This window comes from Acomys russatus, chromosome 6 (assembly GCF_903995435.1).
Source record: "Acomys russatus chromosome 6, mAcoRus1.1, whole genome shotgun sequence".
Lineage (NCBI taxonomy): Eukaryota > Metazoa > Chordata > Mammalia > Rodentia > Muridae > Acomys > Acomys russatus.
The window spans coordinates 68,660,164-68,679,219 of NC_067142.1; the positions used below are offsets into that span (position 1 = coordinate 68,660,164).

The 19,056-nt window shown below is 39.0% G+C and overlaps 2 protein-coding genes across 4 annotated transcripts in view; one reads left to right on the forward strand and one right to left on the reverse strand.

The window, feature by feature from the left end:
• Positions 1 to 19,056, forward strand: part of Tagln2 (transgelin 2) — a 960,136-nt gene that overhangs the window by 369,699 nt on the left and 571,381 nt on the right. The gene's annotated exons all lie outside the window — the stretch shown is intronic.
• On the reverse strand, positions 1,609 to 2,655 carry Apcs (amyloid P component, serum). Its single transcript, XM_051147908.1, has 2 exons — positions 2,489 to 2,655; positions 1,609 to 2,369 (listed from the first exon to the last, which is right to left on the reverse strand). The coding sequence occupies exons 1-2, from the start codon at positions 2,553 to 2,555 to the stop codon at positions 1,762 to 1,764; spliced, it is 675 nt and encodes a 224-aa protein (XP_051003865.1). The 5' UTR covers positions 2,556 to 2,655; the 3' UTR covers positions 1,609 to 1,761.

Sequence of the window (19,056 nt, forward strand, 5' to 3'; positions counted from 1 at the left end):
GGTCATTATTATCTTACTGCTCTTTGCTTGTATTGTATGGTTTCCAATTTCATGTGTGTGTGTGTGTGTGTGCACGCCTGTGTGTGCCTGTGTGTGTGTAGTGTAATGTAATGTAGTGTATGTGTTTCTTGTACTTTTTCTTCTTTAAATTCTGCTCTTTTTTTGCCTGTTTGTTGTTGTTGTTGTTGTTGTTGTTTTGAGACAGGGTTTCTCTGTGTAGCCTTGGCTGTCCTGAACTCACTTTGTAGACCAGACTGTCCTCAAACTCACAGAGATCCACCTGCCTCTGCCTTCCGAGTGATGGCATTAAAGGTGTGCGCCACCATGCCTGGTGCCTATTTGTTTTTTGAAGTGAGAGAAGGCAGGTGTGAAGTTGGATGGGGTGTGTGGAGGAGTGGCAGGGAGAATCCGGGAAGAGTTGGAGGAGGAGAAGTTGTGATCAGAATATATTGTACGAAAAATCTTATTTAAGAACAGTGGAAGTTGAAAATGAATGATTGCCACATTGCTAACATCTCCATCCAAAGTAACTTGCTATTCTGAGTAGCAGATCACTCTGAGTTCTACCTGCTGCCTCTCACCTGAGATTACTGTCTTGTTATAAAATTCCCGGACTCTTTCCCGCCTGCTCTTTCTGATGGTTTCTTCTCTGTCCTTTCTGAGTAATTGACCTCAGAAACGATTGCTTTGGTTATTGTTCTGGATGCCCCATTTGTGACTTTTCTGTACTTCATGCTCGATTATCTTTGAGCCAGACCTGCCCTTTTCTCCATAGGCATCCCAAACTCCATCTTCTTTGGGAAGGTGATCTATGTCTTTAGAGAACGTGCTGGGTGCTGTGTTTTGTGCTTTAAAAAAAATCATATCAACAACTGCCACTAATAATATCTGGAAACTATTTTGGAGTGTTGTAGCTCATGTGACTCTCGCTGTGCCAAGTTGTAACTGCAGCATGCACAGAGATGTGGAGACCAGGTTATAAATGGCAAAGTCACTGTTGTGAGAAGCAGGGATCATGGAAGGAATTCAAAGAAGTTTCTGCTAGCAATAATTATTACATGACCAGAAAACATACAGTATGTCCCTGATAACCTCTGATGGCACTGCAAAAGCCAGATGTTCTATAGCACCATTGGGGCTTTTGAGACATCAGGTATGTTTCTCTTCATACAAAATAATCCAAATTTTTAATATGTGTTTAGTTTTCATTCCAATTGTAGCTTTCCCATCTCATTATTTGCTGTCAGGTTCTCAACTGTCACTTACCTATCTCATTATAGTTCTATCCTTTGAGCAATATCAGATTTTCTGTTTTTTTTATTGACTTGTTCTTGGAAAAACAATTCAAAGATTTCCACTGAAAACTTACACATATTTTGACCTATTATTAAACGGGTTACCAGCAGCTTGTAAATGTTGCCACTTTCCTTTTCTTGAATGCTCAGGCATTCTAGTTTCTTAAAAACTGCCCCCCTTACAACTCAATTTCCCTAGACATCGAAACACCAATTATTATAAAATGAAAACCTAAACCAAATACAAACAAACAGACAAACAAACAAAATGTTAGAGCCAAGAGAACACATTTTAAGACTGTGTCAATGCAGGTGGAATTGGACAATATTTTTATTAGACAGCTATGTAGGCAGGGCATTCACAAGGAAGCAAAGGCGACAGATTAAGTGTTGAGTTGTGTTGGCAATGACCTCTTTAAGAGATACCGGTAATTTCATTTTCATGAGGTTTTGTTTTCGTAAGATCTTAATCCCACACCCGGGGCCTGACGACTACATCGCCGTTCGCTTCATAGCTCAGAGCCTCCCAAGCCAGAATGTTAGGATTAAGAGGGGAGCCTTGATATACAAATTGAATGTCTTCTGGAGTCAGCACAGAATCCCACATGTTCAAATCCCCAATCTCTCCTACAAAGGACTGGTCCTTATCAAACCCTCCCCCATAGGAATCCTGCTCTTGTCCTAGGACAATACTGGGTTGGTCTTCTACAGCGTACCCCTTCTTCAGACCCTTTTTCACCCAAGGCTTCCCATTGACCCAAAATTCAGCAATGCCAGAGGAGGACTCCCAGCTGGTGCAGAAGTGCACTGGAGAAGCGAACTCTTCTTTACCACGGGTTGTGACTTTCGAATGTCCAATGTGTAGGCTGTATTCCCCATCTCTTTCCTTATAAACTAGTAACTCATTGTCTCTGCCCCTGACACTGTAGGAGAAAAGACTGTGATGGCGGGAAAGGTCACTAAAGGATCGAAAGCACAGGGTAAAATTCTCCAGAGGCTTCTCCAGATGTGGGATCAACTTCACATGGTCACTTTCAGATTGTCTGGGGAACACAAATACCTTCCCTTTGAGGTCTGCGAGATAAAGTAAGAAATATAATGGCTTTCAACAAATTCAGAGAAACAATGTCTCAGATTGAACTTCTTTTTTTTCTTTCATTTTCTGCTCCCTGACTATAGTCTAAACGTCTTACCTGTCTGAGAAAAGGCTTCTGAAAGAAGGCCGGTGAAGACAGCCAGACAAAGCAGCAGTCTGTCCATTCTTGGTCCAGGGATATGACAGTAGCAGTAGTTACTTGGGTAAGAGACAGAGAGGTGGCTGCCCACTGCGATCTTAAGACTTCAAACACTCAGATTTCGTATGTTTCTTTGATGACAGTAAGTGGTGGAGATCAGCAACACCGTGGGAGGCACCTCCCAGGTCTTCCTCCTTTCTGCCAATAGTCAGAGCTGTTGGCGGAGAAGGAATGCTGAGCCCCTGGGCTGGGAAATCAATGATAGTTATTCATTAGACACAAGTTGGTGCTAGAACTCTAACCCCTGTGACCCAGATTTTATTTCTGGGAAGAGTGAAGCTGCAGATCCGCAAGGTCCTACAGATAGAACACGGGGCCAGGTTGGCCACATGAGGAAAGCCTTGCTCCGTTTTGCAGCTGACTCTCCATCTCATGACCCTGTGCTTTGCTAAGGGATATGGGGACAGGGCAATTGCATATCAAAGTTATGCACAGTAGCCTTTTTCTGTGTAGGACACTCTAGAGTTTTATTTTATGCTAAACACCCTAAAATGTATATTTGTCTTTTAAAATTTGATTAAATATTAGGCAATGTATCCAGGCACTGCTAAGAGGATAGAGACAGCCGAAGTACAAACTTTCTGTTTGCCCTGAAGCTTAATAGTGTTCTACTATTGTTGGTCAGCCTCTCCCTGTTTTGTGACTCATGATACCTTCTTATCCTAAACTTCCTCATTTCTCATCATGACTCATTGTTCTTGGTGACACACGCACCTACTGAAATGTCAGCATCTCCCTATTTCCCACTCTTTCCTCTGAACCCTTGGACGTGCATGGTATATCTTTGCAGATGACCTCATCGACGCCTTGTACTCACATTTGTGCTCTTATTCCCAGACACAATATTAGGTATGGTATGGGGATTAAGTGGGAGCCAACTCTCTTACATTGCCAATGACCTTAATCCCTGTTTTCTCTGCTACTAATTTAAAAGTCAACCATTATTAGTCACCACTCCACCCTTCTCAGCTTCTAGGATATCAAACTGATTTTCCCACCCTTTTCTGCTTGCTTGGTTGCCTTTCTCACCTCTAAAGTCTACAGAATCTTTATTCTCATTCTTTTTGTCTATTTCATTATTCATCTTCTTTTCTCTCATATCATCTCAGGTTAATTAGATCAGTAACACAGTAACTACCATGGATAATAGTTTCATTTAGCTTTGCTCTCGTTATTTTTCAAATCTTCATCACTGGGCAGTAGGTATTATCTACTATCTTTTTTTTCTAGTATAAGGTGAATCTCAGGCTGTGAAGCCTTATCTGACTTGTAAAGTATGGGTGAGTACTATAGTTAGTTGGAGTTATAATCCCATTATCTCCTGGATTAAATACTGAACCTTCCACTTGTAAGCCCATGCTATCTCCAGTATCACTCTAACTTGTCTATAATCTCCTAATCAAATCCTATTCTCCAATCAAACACCTCTAATTGCTGCTCTTCACTTATGACTGGCTTTTCTGATTTTGTTACTTCTATTCACTGCCTTGAAATTTTATTCAAATCCTAAATGCTCTTCAAAATTAATCTCCAAGGTGATCTTCTTTACAAGACTTTTATAATGGCTCAAAACACATTATTTTCACTTTTTTGACTCTTAAAAATGTCTGTTAGTCTTCCATTGCTATGGTAAGACACCATGGCCTTGGCAATTTATAATTTATTTAGGGCTTACAGTTTTAGAGGGTTAGAGTTCATGACCATCATGGCAGAGAGCATGACAGTACACAGGCAGCCATGGCTGGCACAGGAACAGTAGCTGTCAGTCTACATCTTGAGACACAACCATGAGACAGACAGATGATGGGGGAAGGCTGGGAATGGCATGAGTCTTTTGTGACATCAAAGCCCACCCCCAGGGAAGAACCTCTTCCAACCAAGGCTGTGCCTCCTCCTCCTTCTCAAACAGTTCCACTAACTGGGAACCAAGCATTCAGATATATGAACATATTGGGACCATTCTTATTCAAACCACCACAGTAAATTTAAAAATCAAAGACCGTGTGCACATATGTCTTTCTTTATGGCCTCTACCATATTTTTTGAGACAAAAGTATCTAGATATAGAACTTGTAGCCTTGGCTCAACTTGCTGAGCAGAAAACCCTTTCTATAGCCTACACTCAGCACCGGAATCATAGATGTATGATGCCATACCTAACTCTTATGTGGGAACTGGGAATATGAACTTAGCCTGTTGTGCTGGGGTAGCAGTCATTTTATCCACTGAGCCATCTCAACAGCTCCAGGTTAAAATGTCTTTTTACACATACAGTTTAGTAGGAACACAAGGTGTAATATAATTGAGTAAAATATTTAGGAAATGCTGAGCTGAGGGTAACCTTTACTATGAACACAGGGAATGTGTAATTCCAGGCTTAGGTGTTAATGGGTGAATACCATAAAATTCAAAGACTAGGTTAGTCAGCTGCTTATAGTTTTTATCATAAGTTAATAAATTACCATTCTGTCACCAAAAACATTTTCAGATATCTGTGTAGAGTGGAGTCTTTTTAAATTGGTGATTAATCCATAGAAGCAGTCTGGGGAACATAGGAGCCAGCCCAAAGAGCTTAATGGGATGGATAGAGATTTATATTTCTGTTGGAGACTAGTGATAGCATGGAGTGTTGAATATGGAAATACTGTAAAGCAGAACTCTTGGGTGAAAAATAAAGGTGGCTACTATTAGAATGAGAAGAAAATAGAAAAAGTGGCTACTGTTTTTTTTTTTTAATAGTGCCCCCACCATGAAATGTTTCTCAGGCTTTATAAGAAAATAGCCCGTGCTTTAGTAACCATCAAGACAAAATCCAAAAAAGTATTTCTAACAGAGATATTGAGACTCTGATATCAAGGTATTTAAAAATGAATCCTGAGTCTTCAGAATTGAGTAGAGTTCTCACATAGAAATAATTTCTGCTTTGTCCAGAGACTTTCAGATGCCTTCTTGCCAGTGAGCATCCAGGCCCAGGCTATAGTTTCCTTCTGGATGGCTCCAGTGAAATCGTGGTGATGTATATGGCTATAGTAGAGTTGTCCTGCTTTAGAGAGTCAGCATATTACCTTCAGAGAGGAATGGAGAAGGCACTGTTGGAACCAAAAGAATGAATGCAGCAAGGCAGATATCTAATAAGTAATTAAAGTTTACCCAAAGGATTCACTACTGCCTTTGGACTATAAGATTTTGTGCATTGTGGCATGTTAAAATCGCAGTATCTATTAGGAAAAACCAGAGAGTAAGAGATGGAAGTACGAGGAGCAGCATTAAAATCTTTTAGTACCAAGAAAGAATTATTTCCCATAGGTTATGTGAGTTACAAGATTATCTAAAGAAATTATAGACAGAAAAAGGCAATTGATATTTAAAAGTAAGTAGTTGCCATGCTGTTATGTGGTTGTATAAAATAAAATGTATACAATCATACCACAGAAAAAATCAAGGGAAAAGATGAGGCTGAAAGTCTGCATGATGGCAACTCAAAGTAGACTTTATTCTAAATTTTTTATTGCATACTATCATAAGTCACTTCATATAGCTAAAGTGACTAGGTAACTTATAATTTAGCACAGTTATAGATGCTGGTCAGTCTCAGAGCATAGTACTAGCCTCTGGAGACAGCATTCTTGCTGCATTGCAATACGATAAAAGGCACCAATGGTGAGACAGAGTAGGCATGAGAGAGGAAACTTGCTTTTAATAATGAAGGCACCTAAAGATAAGCCAGTAAGCTATAATCTACAAATAATGAATCATTTCCAAAGGTCCCACTGTCATATGAGTTCTGTGGAAGAAGTTAGAACTTTTAGGGATGTGTCCCAAGTGTAGCACAAGTCGTTAGGAAGACTAAGATGCTATCTATGGATCAAACAATAGAGAGCCCAGGGGAAGGGATGGAGGTGATGTATTGTGTTTAAAGTAATAATTGTGAAATGATAGTGTGACCTAGGGGAAGAAAAGTCAGTAAATTCAAAATCTATGACTTCCACTTAGGTTTAGAAATATATTCAGAGGAATTATTCTATAAGTGATAAAACAAGGGATTGTCTCTTACAGTGGGAGAGAGAAGAGAGAAAATATCAGAGGCCAACTCCAATTTGAGGGAAAATTTATGTTCATGGATTTGAAGGCAAGAGAAGAGGGAGGACAGTGTGTGTAGTATCATGGAACCCAAGCTAGTGCAAGTTTCCACAATGCTGTGTCCAGTGGTGTTAGGTACATCAAAGAGATCTAAGTGGAAAGGGTGTTGGATTTAGCAATAAAAATCTCACCAGTGACCTTTCTAAAGCAATTTTCATAAAGTGAGCATGGTAGAATTCAATCTTAACAGGATGATAGTTGAAAGAGAGAAAGAAAGAGATATTTCCTGTGTTTCAGTAATTCTGACAAGGGACAAATGAAAAACGAAGCAGATTTTCTTTGGTGAGCCCTTAAACCAGTGTGCATTTCCCACTTAGATTACTACCGTCTCTTCCTAATAGAGGTATTTTTAGGAACTGCCTCTTTCAGACTCCAAAGACCAGGCTCCAGGAAGCTGGCTGACCTCTACTTCTTCTCAGTTCTGGCATCCTCACAAACCAGCCTTTTACCTTCTAGGTTCTGTTTGGTACTCCATTAAATGGCTATCAGCTCACTGGGCTCTATCCTTATGAATGAACTCAGATCACTATTGCAAGAGGGAGTTAGTCGTAACAATGAGTTTGGTCCCTTCTTCCTCCTCTCATGTTGTTCTTTTCTATGTGATGCCATTGGAGAAGATCACCCGCACACGTGACTCCTTACCCTGGGATTTTACAGCTTCTATAATTGTGAGACAAATAAACTTCTGTTATTTATAAACTGAGCTTTAGAAAAGGCAGAACTCAAAAGCAACTGGGGTACCTAAGAGAGAAAAATCTCTAGATAGTTAAGCATCCAAGGTGCTGCCATGGCTTCGTTTAGCGGTTTATAGTAATGTAGTAGGAAGGGGAGATATTTAAGGCTGAAATGTGTGATTAAGAAGGAAGCACATAACCTTTTGGTACCACTTTAGGGAAAATCTAGGGATTATATAGCATTTGTGATCCAAATCCTGGTAGACACAGACAATGAGTGACATTTTAAAGAAGTTGCAGATGGAATTGAATATCAAAGGGTCGACTGTCAGTTGAAGGATGTTAGAGGATTCTTTAGGGATTTGGTCCTTTGTGGGCTAACCATACGTCAGTAGATAGTTCTATAGCCATGCATCTATTGGTAGGACTAATTGGACTCAATAGGCTATAGTAAAAAGAATTTAAGAGGAGGATGTACTGGAGAAATATAGGAGGAGCTGGGGATGAGGAATAGGGGTGGTGATGAATGATACTGGAAAACATTGTGTGCATGTATGAATTATCAAAAAAGAAATATGTTTTTATAAAGCAGAGGAAAAGCATCCTTGTTAGATGGTATTGAATAACCAGTTGGTGTTTTCTTCCCTAGGAATGATCATTTCTCTCACTCTCACCATTCCTCAGTTGTCTATAGGACTTTGTGTGTGGTTGGGGCTTCCTAGGGTTCCCTCTGTGCAGTTTAGCATGTCTACTGTTGTTCATATTAAGCTTATTTTATGCCTATTAAATGTGCATAATCTCTATGTTCTAAATATCTGTCCTTAGACCGATAAGTAAGTACAGACCTCATCCTTTATGGAGAAAACTTGTTTTAATTGTTTCCTGATGTTCTTAAAGTGCTGAAGAGGTTAAGGACTCTGGATTTTTGAGTTGATGTAGTAACAAGTTGAGGCTTTGGAAGCTCATGGAATGACATGAGTATATTTTCATGGAGATGAAGGTGGATTTTGGAAGGCTGATAGAACTCTATGGTTTGCATATATCCCTCAGAGTCCATGTGTTGAAAACTTAGTCCTCAACGTTGCAGTGTTAAGAGGGTATGCCTTTAAGAGACGGGTTGGCAGTGAGGACCTTGCCCTTATGGATTAATGTAATCATTGCATAAGTGGCCATATTATAGAAGCACATTTGGCACTCCTACTCCTTTTAAGATTCTCCTTTATTATCTGATGTCTTCTATCAAGCTAGACAGCAAGCTAGCCCTTGCAGATGCAGTCTATTCTTGGACTTTTGAACAATGAGCCAACTATTCTTCCCTTATTTATAAATTATCCAGTCTATGCCTTTCCGTTACACAGCACAAAATAGACTACAGAACACCCAAGATTAGGACCAACTCTTTACCAAAGTGGCTCTTTCAAACTCAGTCTGGGCTCCAGGTACAACCTCCATTTCCCAATCCCAGGGTCTTCACAAATTGGCTGGTCACTTGCTGGGCCCTATTGATACATGGCAGTCTCTTTTCTTGATCTCAGATCTCCATTCTTAATTTCAGGCTTCATTTATAAAAGAAAAGCCCTACTAAGGTAGTTATGTTCTACTCTGGGGTTCAGTGAGACGTTCAGACAATGTTGTCTCACTAGGATCTCACTTTCACATTCAGAATCAACTGAAACTACTCTCTAGGATGTCACAGTGTCTCCCTTTCTGTCTATTTCCTTTCGTACATCCTTGTATTTCTTTTTGAGATGATCATTTTTAGTTTCTTAAGCATAAAATTTAGCTTTTATTGTCAAAAGGAATTTTTGTCAATCATTCTAATATAATCTTTTTATAAAATTAGCTTTTTATTGGAACTTGCTTGTCATAACAATCTCTGTGCTATTCATGATCTTTCATGACACAAACATCTGGAAGAAGGAAATTACAAAAAAGAAAAATTCAATGTCAAGGACTCAGTGTAACCCTACATTTTGAATATTGAAAAGAAACTTTGATGTGCATGGAAATTATTACTCAGTCTACAGTGACGGTCAATACAGGTATTGAGGAAACAGGATCAGCTTTTTCATATAGTCAGCTGGAAAAAGATTTGGCTGGGGCTGTCATGTACCATGTTTATCATTCTGTTTTCCCTCATGTTTGCTCCCATGACTACAAGTTCGTATCTGAAGACCTTTCCTACCCTACAGACCTATTTCACTGTCATATCCAACCCATCAGACTACAGAGCAAGAGCCTCACAGAGGTTTCACAGTCCAACTTGCCTGGTATCCTGAACATCTGTGAGTGCTGCTATCTCTGTCTTCACTAGAAGGGGACATAACTATAGATTACCCAAACCACTGGTCACCATATATTGTGGCTACTACAGAGCCCATACACACTGGTCAGTGTTCTGTAATACTTTATAGTCTCACAGATTAGAGACCTTCACAGCTTTCTTGGTCTTTGTCATCTTGAGCCACAATCGACTGCTGTGTGATTTCCTAGGCATTCATGAGATAAAGACCTTGGAAACAAAACTGGTGTGTGGTATCGTTCTTGAGTGTTGATCATAACATCTGTTCACATGATACCTATGCTCCCCTAACACGTCTGGTCTGCAGTGACCCACTTCTGTGTCATTCTATCCTGAAACTCTCCTGTATTTATATTACTCTTGAAGTAAATAACATTTATTTATTGCAATAATCTCCTGGGCTTAGTTTACAATTCTTATATCAACACCCACTACTACCATAGTGTTGAGGCTTGCATGATTGTGTTTATGCCTCCATCCTTTCCATAGTTCTTGTCTTGTATACCTATGACATCATTGTCTAGCTTAAGCCCATATGGATAAAGTAAACATAAAAGAAGCCTCCTATCCAGCGTGTTCAGCACTCAGCTGTAGATCCCAACTGTTTACTGAGTCAGGTACCCAGAGGTCGAGGATATCACATACACAGAATGATGTGGACAGAAGGATTTCTTAATAGATTGACTCATTTCATCAGGAGGACCTTTAGTCTGGGGCAATGTTTTTCCTGCTCACAAACATTTTGTATCTCACAAGTGAACAAAACAGAGAGCTTCGTTGTAAATTGGCTGAAGCGCTTAGGCTGTTTCTCGTACTTGAGCTCCCCCCAAAAGGCAAAAGCTAGGCTTTCTACTCTGAGACTCAACACCACCACAATGTAGCAGCTCTCCAGTCGCGCTTTGATGACTTACTCCTAGAGGTGAGCACTATGATTGACAGCCCTCCTGACTCTCATTTCACCTGGCCTTTCAGCATTTGACGTTCATCTTTGACTGGTGATGATGGCAAAAATGACTTCAGTTAAGTAACCTCAGGGTCAACCTAGGACTCCCAGTCCCATTACTTGACCCTTAATGGGCATTTCAAAGAGTGTTATCATTTGATGGTTGAAAAAAATGAAGACTTGCAGCAAAGAAAGGGCCTTGCTTCCCTGGGCTCATCCTGGTTGACCACTCACATAATGTATATTTATGTGGAGAACACTTTACTAATGTCAGAGAAAACCTTTTTTTTTTTTTTTTTTTTTTTTTTTTTTTTTTTTTTTTTTAAAGCCAAATTATTCTTGTTGTCTTGATGTGGCCGCAATGAAGATCAAGTGAGTTTTGCTTCTCAGGAAATGGCACCTGCATCGAAGGTGTCCTCTCCTTCCCTCTTGAAAGCTTTCGAGAATGATTGCATTCTATGGAGGCTGCACGGTAACTGGGTCAGTAGTGGTTAATTGTGTGCAAATAGCTTTGAATGCTCCACTGTAAATGTCAACTATAATTTTCATTGGCTCACACATTCCAAATGTTTTTGTGTCTTCTCTGGGTGGATAGGTTGGAATGGGGTGGGAAGGAGAGGTTGACAGTTTGTTTCTAATCATGTGTCCTTTTTGGCAATATATTTTCTAAAAAGCTCCTCTATGCCTTTATCTTATTTTTTTCTAGGTCGTGATGCATGTGATTAGGACAAATTTTTGATATGTCCAGTGTGAGATAGAATTAGAAGATATATCATGTTAGTCATTTCTATAGTTTGGGGGATATCTGAGTTGTTTTAACTTCATATCAACTCTTTTCACTTTTTTGTCTTACTTGTTTTCACAGTCACTAAAGTAGGGTAAAGACACACTTATTGCCCACCCATGTTTTTATTTCCTGCCAATAGGCTGCTGAAGGTTAAAGGTTGGTGGAACAGGAGCATCTCCTTCTAACTGTTTCTCCTACTTGGCAGAATGGGCACATCAATAGGAGATGTCAATGTCTCAGTGAGCACCAGTCCCTAACGTACTTTTAGAGGTAACTCTGAGCATCAGGCTCCTGATGGATTTTGAGACTCATTTTAATGGGTTTGAGAATTTTTTTTGAAACTGAACAGAAAAGATTGAAATTGCAGGCACCATGCATATATTCTCCAATCTAAGAATCATATTTTCAGAGAAATGTCTGATTTACCGAAGGTAAATATCTATTGCTCTGTAATAGGGTTTTGCAAGACAGTTTTGTCAAAAACTTGCAGTAAGAGGTAAATTTTATATTTGAATGATGTATATACATGTACATCTACACTTATAAATACATTTTAACCAAAATAATAATAACACTATGCAAAGGAAATGTCAGGAATGACTGAAAAATGGCAATTAATCTATGAGACTTGGTATGAGTGACTAGAAAAGAAAGTGGTGAGAAATGTATTTGATGTGGTTGAGACTCCATAGGTGATAATAATGGTAGGACTCTCCACTCATTCCTCCACTTCCTCCTCCTTTTTTTGTTCTTCCTCCTCGTTTGTTTCCTGTGTCTCTTATTTACTTTCTTTCCTCTTCTTTTTGTTCTTTGTCATCATCACTACCACCACCACCCTCATCATCACTATCAGTCATCATCATCATCTTTTTCACCACCATCATCATCATCTTTTTCATCATCATCATCATCATCATCATCATCATCATCATCATCAGTTTCTTTCTTCTTGTCTACTTTTTACCTCATCCAGGCAAGACTGGTCACTCCATCTCTTATTTGAGAGTATTTTTAATATTTAATCTTTATGAAATTATTTCTATTTGAAAGTCACCCAGGCATTTTAGTTTTATTCCTTCTCAAGTCTCTGAGTGGGGCTGAAGACCAGATAGTTTAGTTTTACAATCAAGTTGAGTTGGATAGGGGATAAGATCTTTTTAGATCAAGATAAAGGATTTAAGTTAATAGAGATGAGATATGATAAATATTGAATTTTGGTCAGAAATGTAAACCCAACAAGATAGAAAAAGATGTTTATTTCAAGTTTGACAAATACAAATAGCCAAATCACTATGAATGTAACATTTATATAATCCACAATTGTCTCATGGTTCTCCCTGCTATATGTAGTTGGCTTTAATCATGTATAATAAAATAAATATATATGTTAAAAAGAAAGATGTCTTTATTTAGTAGAAGTATTTGTTGTATTTTTTACCTAAAATATAAGTTGCTGAATACTTATAAGGTCTCAGTCACTCATTAAATTATGGATTGGATATGAAGTGTCACCCTAGATGACCCATGTGTTGAAAGCTTGGTGTTCTACTGATGACACCCATTGCATAGTGAGGGAACTAATTTTTTTTTAATTTATTCATATTACATCTCGATTGTTAGCCCTTCCCCTGTTTCCTCCCATTCTTCCCTCCCTCCCATTTCTCTCCTTCTCCCCTCCCCTATGTCTGTGATTGAGGGAGACCTCCTCCCCCTATATATGCTCTTAGAATATCAAGTCTCTTCTTGGTAACTTGCTATCCTTCCTCTGAGTGCCACCAGGTCTCTCCATCCAGGGGACATGGTCAGAAAAGGGGCACCACAGTTCATGTGAGAGTCAGATCTTACTCTCCACTCAATGGTGGAGAGTATCATGTTCGTCGGCTAGGTCTTGGTAGGGGTTCGAAGTTTACTGCCTATATTCTCCTTGGCTGGTGCCTTAGTTTGAGGAGGACCCCAGGACCCAGATCTGCCTGTCATAAAGTTCTTCTTGTAGGTTTCCAGGACCCTGTGGGTCCTACTATTTCCCCTTTCTTCCATGCTACTCTTGCCTAAAGTCTCAATCAGATGTCCTCTCCTCTGACCCAGTTTTGTGGTAAGAAAAGAGTTTCATGGTACGTATCCCTTGGGCTAGTGTTTTGATATAAGTGAGTATATACCATTTGTCTCTTTTTGCTTCTGGGTGAACTCACTCATTATGATAATTTCTAGATCAATCCATTTGTCCACAAATTTCGGGAATTCCTCGTTTTTAATAGCTGAGTAGTATTCCATCATGTAAATATACCACAGTTTCTTAGTCCATTCTTCTACTGAGGGACACTTAGGCTATTTCCATGTTATGGCTATTATGTATAAAGCAGCTATGAACATGGTTGAGCATATGTCCCTGTTGTGTGGTAGGGCATTTTCTAGGTATATTCCAAGGAGTGGGATAGCTGGGTCTTGAGGAAGCCCTATTCTCATTTTTCTGAGAAAGCGCCAGATAGCTTTCCAAAGTGGTTGTACTACCTTGCATTCCCACCAGCAATGAAGGAGTGTTCCTCTCTCTCCACATCCTCGCCAACATGTGGTATCATTTGAGTTTTTGATCTTAGCCATTCTGATAGGTGTACGATGGGAATCTCAGTGTCGTTTTGATTTTCATTTCTCTGATGACTAACGAGGACGAGCATTTCTTTAAGTGTTTCTCGGCCATTTGATATTCCTCTGTTGAGAATTCTCTGTTAAGTTCCAAGCCCCATTTTGCAATTGGGTTGCTTGGTTTTGTGGTGTTTAATTTCTTGAGTTCTTTATATATTTTGGATATTAAACCTTTGTCAGATGAAGGGTTGGTGAAGATCTTTTCCCAAGGGAGCTAATTTTATCAATGGAACCCACTGATGTGATCTTATTGATGGAATATTAGGAGGTAGGGGTCATTAGCAGAATAGACTGTCCATTGTTGTAGTTCATATTGGTTTCCAGCCAAGTAGGGCTGATGATTATTTTTCTTTTCATGTATCCCACATAACACTTTTTAGGACCGTGAAAGCTAGCCATTAGGGAGTAAGCTTACTTTGGTACCAGCTTGATTTTGCTGTGTTTTCTGACTCAAGTTTGTGGTGTCTTTAGCTAGGGAGTCTTACCATCAATTTATGGAGGGTAACAAAGAGCAATGACAGTAGCCTAAAATGTTAGGGAGTACATGGGACTCCACTGACCAAGAACTCAAAAAAAGAGCTAACTTATTCCTAAGACAGGACTCTTTATTTGATAGCTCGTGGTATCCAGGTAAAGCATGGCTCCTGCCATCTCCCCGTTTGATGTAGTTCTATCTAAACCTCTTTGAATACATGTATATGTATACATTTTAGGAATCATTTAACTAGGGTTTACACACAACTTTTCCAAAGGGCTTTGGTGTTAGTTATCTCACCTCATACTCCCCTTTCTACCTCTATTTCTATCCCCCACCTCACAGAATCTTTCTCATTCTGTTATTCTACAGTTGCACTTTGTATCACATCCTCCCTCAAATTATCCCCCGTGAACTGTATTAATTTTCTGTCTTCTATGGGCACTCCAACTTAAATGCACATATCTAAAGAGTCAAAGCTAGCAAACACCTACACATGAAAGACAACATGTATATTTGTCTTCTGGATCTGTGTTACCTCAATGACTATTGATGGCTATTTCCAGATCCATCCATTTACATGCAAATTTCTTCCTTCTTTCCTTCCTTCCTTCCTTCCTTCCTTTTTTTTTTTTTCTTCTCAAGACAGGGTTTCTCTGTGTAGCCTTGGCTAGCCTGGACTCATTTTATAGACCAGAGTGGCCTCTAACACACACAGAGATCTGCCTTCCTCTGCCTCCTTGAGTGCTGGGATTAAAGGCGTGTGTTACCACACCCGACTCAAACTTCTCTTTCTTAATAGCTAAATAACATTTCATTCTGCAAATGCACATTTTTACCATCTGTTCTATACGTGATGGGCATTTGAGCTATTTCTATTTCTTGGCTATCATGTATAGAGCAAAAATCAACATAGATGAGCAAGTATCTCCATAGTAGGATACAAAATTCATTTGGTGAATGTTCAAAAACAGTACAACTAGATTGTATGGTAGATCTAGTTCTAGCTTTTGAGGAACCTCCATAATGATTTCCACAGAGGCTGTATCAGTTTGTACTCTTACTAGCAATGAATAAGTGTTCCCTTTACCTCAAATCCACACTAACATTTGTTATAATTTTATTTAATCTTAGCCCTTCAGACTAGGGCAATATGAAACCTCAAAGTAGTTTCAATTTGCATTTCTCTGATGGATAATGATGTTGAACATAAAACAACAACAAAAAATCTCTTAGCCATTTGTGTTTCATCTGCTGAGAGCTCTGTTTATTTCCATGCCCCAATTTTAAATTGAGCTGTTTGTTATCTTGATGTTTAGATTTAGTTCAATCCCTTATGTATCCTAGACCTTAGCCTTCTGTCAGCTATATAGCTGGTAAATTTTTTTTTTCCTGTTATTCAGGCTGCCTCTAGACTCTGAGGATAGCATCCTTTACTGTACAGAAGCTTTTAAGTCTCATGAAGCTCGATTTTTCAATTCTTGATCCTAATATCTATGCTGATGGAGTTCTGTTTAGAAATTCCTTTTTTCTTGTGTCTATAAGTTGAACTGTATATTTGCTACTTTTTCTTTAACAGATTCAGATTATTAGGTCTTATACTGAGGTTCTTAATCTACTTATGGTTGAGTTTTGCACAGGGTGAGAGAGAAGGTTCTAGTTCTCTTCTACCATAAATAGCTACCAAGTTTGACCATTGGTTGAAGATGCTTCCTTTTCTCCAATGTGTATTGTTCACTTCTTTGTCAAATTGGATGGTTGTAGGAATGTAGGCTTATATATGCACCCTCAATTCTAGTCCATTGATTAATGTCTGTTTTGATGCCACTGCTGTTTTTATTAAAATAGCTCTGTAATTTAATTTGAGATCATGAATATTGTGATTTCCAATAGTATTTTTATTATTCAGGGTTATTTCAGCTATCCTGGGTCTTCTGCATTTCCCATGAAATATAAGATTAAAATTTTAATTTTCATAAAGAATTAACTCAGGAGGTTTTTTATTTTAACATATTTATTTATTTATTTATGATACTATTTTTTATTGAAAAATAAAATCATTCATATTACATCTCAATTGCTATCCCATCCCGTGCATCCTCCCATTCCTCCCTCCCTCCTGCTTTCCCTCCATTCCCCTTCCCTATGACTGTGACTAATGGGGACCTCCTCCACTTGAATATGATGCAATGGTATCAAGTTTCTTCGTGGTAGTCTGCTATCTTTCCTCTGAGTGCCAATGGGCCTCACCATCAAGGGGACATGGCCAAATCTGTGGCACCAGAGTTCGTGTGAAAGTCAGTCCCCAGTCTCCACTTAACTGTGGATAATGTCCTGTCCTTTGGCTAGATCTGGGTAGGGGTTTGATGATGACTGCATGTATTGTTTTTGGTTGGTGCCATAGATCGAGCAGAACCCCTGGGCCCAGATCCAACCATCATAGTGTTCTTCTTGTAGGTTTCTAGGACCCTTTGGATCCATCTATTTCCCTATCTCTTATATTTCTCTCACCTTAGGATGTTCTCACCTCTATCCCACTTTCCTTGTAAGTGAAGACTTTCATGGGACATGCCCCTTGGGCTAGTGTCCAGTTATAAGTGAGTATATACTATTTGATTCTCTCTGCTTCTGGGTTAGCTCATTCATTATGATCATTTCTAGTTCAATCCATTTGTCCACAAATTTTGGAAATTCCTTGTTTTTAATAGCTGAGTAGTATTCCATAGTGTAAATGTACCACAGTTTCTTTATCCATTCTTCTACTGAGGGACATTTAGGGTGTTTCCATGTTCTGGCTATTATGAATAAGGCTGCTATGAATGTGGTTGAGCATATGTCCCTGTTGTATGCTGGAGCATCTTCTGGGTATATTCCAAGGAGTGGAATAGCTAGGTCTTGAGGAAGCAATATTCCCAGTTTTCTGAGATAGCGCCAGACAGATTTCCAAAGTGGCTGCACTAGTCTGCATTCCCATCAGCAATGAAGGAGTGTTCTTCTTTCTCCACATCCTCGCTAACATGTGGTGTTGCTTGAATTTTTGATCTTGTCCATTCTGATGGGTGTAAGATGGAATCTCAGAGTTGTTTTGATTTGTATTTCTCTGATGACTAAAGACGTTGAGCATTTCTTTAAGTGTTTCTTAGTCATTCGATATTCCTCTGTTGAGAATTCTCTGTTTAGTTCCAAGCCCCATTTCTCAATTGGGTTATTTGGTTTGGTGGTATTTAATTTCTTGAGTTCTTTATATATTTTGGATATTGGACCTTTGTCAGATGTAGGGTTGGTGAAGATCTTTTCCCAGTCTGTAGGCTGTCGCTTTGTTCTCTTGACAGTGTCTCCTGCCTTACAGAAGCTTTTCAGCCTCATGAGGTCCCATTTATTAATTGTTGACCTTAAGACCTGGGCTGTTGGTGTTTTGTTCAGGAAGTTGTCTCCTGTGCCAATGTGTTCCAGGTTCTTCTCCACTTTTTCTTCTAACTGATTTAGTGTCTCTAACTCAGGAGTTTTATGAAAGATTATATTGAATTTGTAGATTGCTTTTGGGGGGATGACAATATTCACTGTATTAACCTACCAATCCAAAGTATGGGAGCGCTTTCCATCTTCTACCATATTATCTCTTCCTTTAAATCCTTAAAGTTGTTGTTGTACAACTCACTTCTTTGGTTAGATTTATTTCTAGATTTTTAATTTTTTGAAGATATTGTGAATGGAATTGTTTATCTGATTTCTTTCTCAGTCTCTCTCTCTCTCTCTCTCTCTCTCTCTCTCTCTCTCTCTCTCTCTATATATATATATATATATATATATATATATATATATATATGGATCATTCATCAGTAGTTTTTATTGGAATATAGTATTGGGCCATAAGGGTAGAATAGGAACACCTTAAAGTCATTCTTCATGAGATTTATCCATTCATGTTCACATGTCAACTAATGTCAGTGTGCAGGTCTTGTGTAGGCAACCATAATGTGAAAATTTCATGAGTGTAGCTTCTCTATCATTTGCAGAAGACCTTGTCTCACAGCAGATGTCCTGATCCACTGGTGCTTAAGCCTTTTTGTTCCTTGATGATTTTCCCTGTGTAGTAATTTTGTATCCTACTTGTTTTCAGAAAGTTTAGCAGCTTTAGGAGTTTCCTGGCAGTCTTTAGGGTCTTTTGTGCATAGAATCAGATTGTCTACAAATAAAGGTACTTATATTTTTTAATTTGTATTTCCTTTATTTCTTTCACTTGCCTTATTGCTCTGTCTAGGACTTCAGACATGTTCTTTGCATCTCTCTGTTCCAGAGATAGATGCATCTTTTTGTGCAATGCCAGCCTTGTCCTTTAGACATGATTGTGAAGGATAGAATGAAGGGATTTGGCTGTATTGGGTGACTGGTTACCAGGCCTGCCTTCTCATCTGGGAAAGTGGAGATTATTGCCATCAATGACCCCTTCATTGACCTCAACAACATGGTTTACATGTTCCAGTATGACTCTACCCATGCAAGTT